Source organism: Macaca mulatta, chromosome 14 (assembly GCF_049350105.2).
Source record: "Macaca mulatta isolate MMU2019108-1 chromosome 14, T2T-MMU8v2.0, whole genome shotgun sequence".
Taxonomy (NCBI): domain Eukaryota; kingdom Metazoa; phylum Chordata; class Mammalia; order Primates; family Cercopithecidae; genus Macaca; species Macaca mulatta.
The window spans coordinates 94,036,643-94,044,630 of NC_133419.1; the positions used below are offsets into that span (position 1 = coordinate 94,036,643).

Below are 7,988 nucleotides of genomic sequence, written 5' to 3' on the forward strand. Positions count from 1 at the left end.
TCCCGCCTGGAGTAGTCTTTCCCCAGATATCCATTTGGCTAATTTCCTTACCTCTTCCAAGTCTTTACTCAAATTGCACCTTTTCAATAAGGCCCATCCCAACCATTTTATAAAATACTGCAAACTGCCTAGCCCCCACCCTCATTCCTGATTTCCCTTACCCTGCTCTTGTTTTCCATAGCACTTTTCACCTAACATACTATATAATTAACTGGTTATTGTCTTTACCGCATACTCTGCTTCCCCTTACTAAATACAAGCTCCATAAGAACAGGAATTTTTATCTGTTTTGCTCACGATGTATCTCAAGTGCGTAGGGGAAGCTGAATGAATATGTGTTGAATTAATGAATACATAAAACTTAAAAAAACTGAAATAATTTGTAACTTTTTTTTCAGTTAAAGAAAATGTACATGGTGAACATCTTTCCATATCACTTTTAATGGTTAGACAGTATACAGCTATACCACAATTTAACCAATTTCCTTTCATTGTACTTTAGTTAACAGCTTTTCTCTATATACTATAATGAAAACCTCTTGATATAAGTATTTGTTACATTACTTATTTCCTCTGGAAATATTCAGAAGGAGAATTGCTGGGTCAAAGGATATGTACATTTTTAAGGATAACTGTATTATCCCTTTCCTGCCAGCAATGCATGAGAATACTCATTTCTCCATATCCTCACTAAGACAGGTTGTTAATGAATTTAAAACAGTCAAACCTGAGTTTACATTTGGGTTCTGCCATTAATAAGCTTAAAATTACTGTATCTATAAAATGGAGATCATAATAGCACCTATCCCAAATGCTGTGAGGGTTAAAGACAATGCAAACACTTAGCACAGTGTTTGCACACAGTAAGCATGCAATAAAATGTTATTTATTGTTTCTACTATTATGGCCTGAAAAAAATTCCACTGCAAAGTGCCCTGCAAGCTATTAGAGGAATAAAACCTGTAAGTTACTTATAATACGGTATTTTTTAAAGTTCAACCGTTTTTTTGAAGATTACATTTAGATTTAATCTTTTAATTACATTTAATCAGCATCGAATGAAAAATACTCCCCAGTACAGTACATATAACTGGCAGAGCGATCATTTTATCACCCTAATCCCTACTTTTTTGTTTTGGACAGCGGGAAACCATAAACAAACACGCCCTGTCGCCAACAGGATCGAAGGAAAGCAGGAAAACAAACTTTGCCAAGTGAGCAAGCTACAGGTATCTCTTGTTCATTCTGGTCAGCACGACCTGTTCGAAACTCTGGGATAACAAGGGGTAAAATGAGGATTCATCTGGAGATTCCGAAAGGGGCTGCAGCACTTGAAAAGCAGAACAATGATAACTTCCTTAAAGCATCATTGGGAAAAAAACTGAGTCGCGGCGCAGGCTCTCGCGTCTTCGACGTGTACACACAGGGCCCCGCCCCACTCAACACACACACTCACCCACACACGCGCGCGCAAACACACACATTTTAACACCCTATTGAGGCCTGGGCTTCGTCTGACCAAGCTCTCGGGGTCAGATAACCGGTTCCTTTGCGGATGCTGACAACGGGGTCAGTTAGCAATCAGGCCTCAACTCATTCCAACTTCCTGGGGAGGTTTGTTTGCTAGGTTTAAATTAGAACCCGTGCTAGTCCCACAACCTCAAGAGCACACACGCGCGCATACACACACACGCACACACACCGCCCACTCGGCCCCACGTCTTTCCCTGTGGAACCCGGATGCGGACGGGCGGGGGGCAGGGTCCGCCTCCTCCCGGCCGTGGCCGAGGGGCCCCGGGAGGTGTGGGCGCACCCGACCCCCGCACAGACCCCCGCCTACGTCAGCCCCGGGTCCCTGCCCACGCACAACACCGACCTAGCTCCTCGCACCCCGCCGCCCCGGCCGTCGCCGGCGTCGCCGCCGCTTCCATCTCTCGCGGGTCTCCAGGACGCCGCCGCCCGGGTGCTCACTCTCCCGCTGCTGCGTGGCCGGCGTCAGGCCCAGGCCTACCTCCCCTGCCCGGAGGGACCAGCGCCTGGTGCTCGCCTCCCTGCCCCGGCGCTCTCCACCCGCGCGGCAAGGAGCATGCGCAGTGGGGCAGCCCGGCTCGGCGGGCACTGCCGGCGAGGGGCGGGAGGGGCCGAAGACCCAAGGACTGCAGCAAGGCCGGGTTGGGTAACCCGAGAGGAGGGTTGGGTAACCTGAGATCAGCGAGGGTGGGACCTTAGAGCTGGTCGAGACCTGGGTCCATAGCTCCCTGGGGGTTTTTAAAGATGACCGCGAACTTAAATTTGGGGCGCCTGTCCGTATGCAAGGCGTTAGCGTTCTGTAAGTCACCTTGGAGAATGCGAAGAAGGACGGGATTTGTCCCCTACCCATGTTGAGGTTCTGACTACTCTGGTTATTCGTCTCCCTGTTTCTATAGTTAGAGTTACCGGATACAGTTAAATAGAATTTAATTAAGTCACATACAATTTCACTTTGAGGATATTTCAATGTCCTTCCAGATATTTGACGTTGACCGTGGTGCTGAAAGAAAATTAAGGTAAAAACTAAGTGTACGGATGTAGTTTCAAATACTCCTACGCACCATACATACATTATCTTTAATTCTGACGACAATCTGTGAGATAATTCTGATTAACAGTCACTGATGTAACTATATGGCAATGGTGTTAAATATTTAAAATTCTGAGATTAAAAAGGTACACAGTTACATACTATCTACATCTTTCCTCCTGTTGCATCCTTTGTAGGCTTTCACTAGATAACTAGTGATAATGACAGTTTACCAACCCGCTTTTTTTTTCCTTTAAGTGAACCCAATTTGTTCACATACATATACATGCAAATCCCAAAAGAAGGTTTTATTTGAAGTGTTCCTGACAAAGGTGTAAAGGAGATTTAAAAAAATAAATAAAAGAAGAAGAAGAAGAAATCTATTCTGGAACATAACCAGAGAAATGTTCCCCAACCAGTGTTGGGGTGGATCACCTGGTTAAAGATCAGCAGGAGAGAAGACAGGCATCAGACAGAAGTTACAGGACTAGGGTAATTTTCCATAAACCACTCATTATAATGAGAACATGTGGGACAGCATCTTAAAAGAAGAACATTATCCTTTGAGTGTTAAAAGGGATCAAAAGTCATTGTCCCCTAATCTCAGCTCCAGAGAAAGCAGATCTGGCAATATGGAAGGAAGAAAAGCTTGACTTGTAATATAGGCCTGGAATCTTTTGAAGAGGCTTGGGCTGAGACAGGAGGCCAGGTTCAATGTCTTTACAGTGATGTGGAGATAAAGCAAGTGGTAACGATGATCATAAGATTCAAGAGAAATATGTTTTTCATGCGTCTCTACTTGAGAAGTATTTACTAGGACTTCTACTCCAGGTCTTATAAATTAGAAGCAGATATCAAGTACAGCTGTATCAAAATAGACACATTATACAGAATGTGACAATCTGAACCCTGGAAATTCCTTTCCTTTCCTGACTTTAACTTCTTGGATGATATCTTAACTACTTCCTTCTTTGCAACTGCAGCACTTTGTTCATATCTCTGTTATAACACTTCTCGTCTTATAATTATTCCTCTTTCTGGGCTTTATACTATGCTATATACTATTATGTGCAAGGCACTGTGCTAGGCCTGTTTAGGAATTGACTGTATTTGTCTTTGTCTCAACAGGCCTAGCACAGTGACTTGCACATACTGGTCACTCAATGAACAATTGTTGAAAGTTACTGAGTATAGCCTCAGAGGTATATGAAAGGAAACATTTAGAAGTCTTTAATTTATTCAAGCACATTTTATGGAGCACCTTCCATATGTCAGGAGCTATGCTAGATGCAGAGGCTAGAATGGCAAATAATGTTGATATGGTCCCTACTGTCATAGAGTTCATAGTATACAGCATGTGAAAGAACAGAACAAAACAAAATACTAAATATGTCATTACAATTGTTGGTGAGGAAAATAACAGGGAACCTACTTTAGATTGAGAAGGCAGGATAGTCTTATCTGAGGACACTTAAGCTGACACATGAAGGTAAGAAGGACTTGGCTGGGTGTGTGTAGAGAGAAGAACGTTTCCAGCAGTGAGTCTAGCCTTTCCTCTTTTACAGATAGAGAAATAGTTCTGTTTTAGACACCTGTGGAACATCTAGGTAGAGTTGCCTATTATATAATAGTTAGATCTCTAAAGTTTTCTTATGTGAAAAATAATGTCACCAACCTTACAAGTTGAGAAGATTTAATGAGATAAAGTATACAAAGCATCAACACATTGCCTGATTCACAGGAAGCATCAAATAAAGTGAGCATATTAGCTAGAGATTTTTTTTATTGCAATACTGAGGCCAGTTCAAACTAGCTTAAGTGAAAAGAGGAATTTAATGAGGATACTGAGATTGCTAAAACAGAGATGAGACTGGGTTCAGGAAACCGATTCTAATGCCTCTGAGAGTCTCTTCTTCAGTGATTGCTTTTCTCTGTGCATCTGCTTGTGTGTCTGTGCAAGTTTCCACTGCACAACTCCTCTGTTTCTCAGGTTCACCTGGTAGGAAACATATTTTCTAAAAGCTCTCAATTCCTTTATCTTAGAGTTTGAGTGATCAGAAACATACTGGTCTCTTTTTCTCGGTTTCAGTTTTAAACATTTCCTAGGTAAGAACTGTGATTGAGTCACCTTGGATCAGATTCCCACACCTGGACTAGTCAAGTAAGTGAGTGTTGGACAAAGTCATATATTGTGGTAGTTCCTGATACAACCATGTAGATGACATTGTAGAGAAGGAAACGGTTTTCCGAAGGAACAGCTGAGCAGACCAAATCCTACGTATCCTCTCTATTTGATTCCCCTCTATATAAAATATTACTCATTTTGTATCCTAAGGCTGTTTTATCCTCCTCTGTTTTCAGTGGAAATAGAGACAAGCTTCTCACCATCTTTTAATTAAGATCTGCCTTAATGACTTGTTTATTCTGTTAATGAACCTAGGAAACATGCTGATCAGCACTGGTTCTCTTAAGAGGTTCTTTGTTGGGGTAATTGTTCCTGACAACCTTACTTTTGTTAAGAATAACTTGGTTTTATTTAACTCTTTATGACAGATTTAGCAGATTAAAAAAACCGAAAACTAAATACCTGGGAAAGAGCAACGATGCAGATAGAAGAAGTTTAACTTCTTAACAAACCTCTGCAATATTCTCAAATAGACTTTAAAAAAAGATATTGCATCTATGAGACAGGAATAGACTGCCATAAAAAAAGGAATAACCAGGGAACAGAGAGTAGAGCAAAAGAACCAAACAAAAAAAAAGCAAATAGAAAAAAAAAAATGAAAGGATCCATCTAGCAGTTCCAGTATCTTAATTCAGAAAGAGATTAAAGAGAAAAGGAAAAAAAAATAAAAGTAATAATATAACAGAATTTCTCAAAATTGAAGATCATTTGTTTCCAGATTTGAAGAATTCACTGAATGCCCAATACAACAAATGCAAACAGACCTAAGTCAAGATATATCATTGAAAACATTTTAGAACATTTGATAATAACAGGAATATTCTAAAAGCTTCCCCAGATGAAAAAATGGGGGTGAAGGCTATCACATTCAACTGGAATCACATCTGACCACTCAGTAGTAACATCATAAGCTAGCTAGAGGGAAATGGAGCATGGCATTCCAGCTTCTGATAGAAAACGCACCCAACTTGGAATGCTATACCTAACTATCAATCAAATGAAAGAGTAAAATAAATACATTTTAATATGCATAAAAGCTCTATGTGTACTTCCCATGTGCCCTTTCTTAGAAAGCACTGGAGAAATGCTCCACCAAAATTAAGGAGTAAACTTAGAAAGAAGGAGACATGGGATTCAGGAAACCAGGAATTCAGCAAAGGAGAAAGGAACTCCCAAGAGAATGCCAAAAGTAAGTTCCAAATTGCAGTTTTGCACTGGGCCTAGAGAGCTACCAGTCCAAATTGGGGCAAGAAGATGGAAGGCACCAGGAACAGCTATCCCCGAGGACAAAAGAAACAGTGAAACTGATTGATAATCTGAAAAGTATGCAGAATTGGACAAAGGGATGTTATGTAGAGCTGTAGGGAGGGTGAGAAAACTTAGCCACAGATGTGAAGAAAGCCAAGCAGATGAAAAAAAAAAAGAAAAAGAAAAGGCAACTAACTCCAGTTAACATAATAGTCATAAAAGAAACAAAAGTATAGTATACCACTTTGCCTTGGCAGTGAATAATACATGCAAAGGCATAATAATAAAAATGTGAATGTAGTGGAGAGTGTATTATAACTCTCTGAAGATATGAGTGGAGTGAGGAGAAATTATCTGTATGAAGGATTATGTAAAAGAGCTAAATTCTCACTTTTCATAGTTGTGAGAAAATAGTATCTAAAACTGAAAAAATTAATAGTACTATAAGCTTGTCATTTAGAAATATGAAGGCAAATACCAAATGGAATTACCAAAAGAGTTCAAAATGGTTGCCTCTTGAAAAAGGAAATTGTAACAAGCTATAAGGCAAGAATTTATTTCACATTATATTTTATTTGATTAAGCTAATGCATAATAAAAATAAATGTAAATTTACAAAAAGAAAAAATCATAGTTTCTGCCAATTACTAATTTTTATTAAGACAAATATCCAACAAAGTCACCTAAAATATTTATTGTTTTTTAAAGTCATGTATTTTCCTGCTCTGTAGTTGTTTTCAAGTTCTTTGTCTTTAATGCCAATCATCCCTATGACAGAGGACATAGCAGTTTTAGATTCTAAATTTTTAGTGACTGGGCAAGACTATGAAGAAAGTGAATTTTCTGAAAAGCCCTTTGAAATTTCATGGTCAAAATGAGAGAGAACCCTTTAGTTAAAGACTATTGACCCTCAAGAAATTGGTTTAAAATAATACTAATTTACCCAACTACTAATATATTTTCCTTTTAAATTATCACCAACTATAAATTATAATTTTTTTTTCATTTGGGTTGGGACAGGGTAAATTTTTCATATGATGTGGAAGTTTTTTAAGATATTGAATGAAACACTAGTTGTTTCACTAACTGACCTAAGAAAGTTTCCCTAGAAAAGTGTGACACTCTAGAGAAAAAGGAAATCTAAATTGAAAAACCAGTTAACAGAATTTACATTATTTTTTCACAGAATTTTGCAACAATACTCTTAAGTTTATAATCACGATACGGAAAACTAAGCATATAACACGTTATTGGAAAAAATCCTCTCAACAATGAACAATCTAAAACTTAAAATGCTCTGTGATGCTAATCACCGCCATGTGAGCAATTTATGCACAAACAGACTGTACCTGGCACATTTCACAGTCAAGAGAAATGTGAACATACATGAAGATGCAGTATTAAATCATAATTTCATAAACTTAATTGTAATACATATGGTAATACTGTAATAATTTCATAGCCACCTCCTGTTACTATTGGCAGTGAGCTCAAGAATTATTGAGCAATTTATATCTCTAGTAAATTGCCTATTGCTATAAAAAGTGATCTCTCATGGTTCTTGCCTGATTTTCACCACGTTTAAGGCAGTACTATAAACTTGAACACCAGCATGGAACCCATATGAAATGCCACTAGTGATGCTGAAAGTACTCCCAAGAAATAGACAAAAGTCATGACATTATAAGAAAAAGCTGAATTGCTTAATGTGTACCATAGATTGATGTCTGCAGCTGTAGTTGCCTACCATTTGAGACAGATGATTCATCTCATAAACAAACAACAGAAACTTACAGTATTGACAAATACAGTACAGTACTGCAGATGTATTTTCTCTTTTTATTATTTTCTTAATAATATTTTCTTTTCTCTAAGCATATAGTATAGAATACATATAACATATGTCATATGTATTTTTATGTTATCATCAAGGCTTCTAGTCAACAATAAGCTATTAGTAATTAAGTTTGATAGGAGTCAAAAGTTAAACACAGA

At 38.6% G+C, this 7,988-nt stretch overlaps 1 protein-coding gene across 2 annotated transcripts in view; it reads right to left on the bottom strand.

Annotated features, from left to right (window-relative positions):
- The window catches only part of SLC36A4 (solute carrier family 36 member 4), a 48,807-nt gene extending 46,728 nt beyond the window's left edge, over nt 1-2,079 (bottom strand). For both annotated transcript variants that reach the window (XM_077964173.1, XM_015115465.3), the window contains exon 1: nt 1,877-2,079. In XM_077964173.1, coding sequence (XP_077820299.1) covers nt 1,877-1,931 — 55 coding nt within the window. In that variant the 5' untranslated portion in view covers nt 1,932-2,079. The remainder of the gene's footprint in view (nt 1-1,876) is intronic.
- Nucleotides 2,080-7,988: the final 5,909 nt, after the last annotated feature.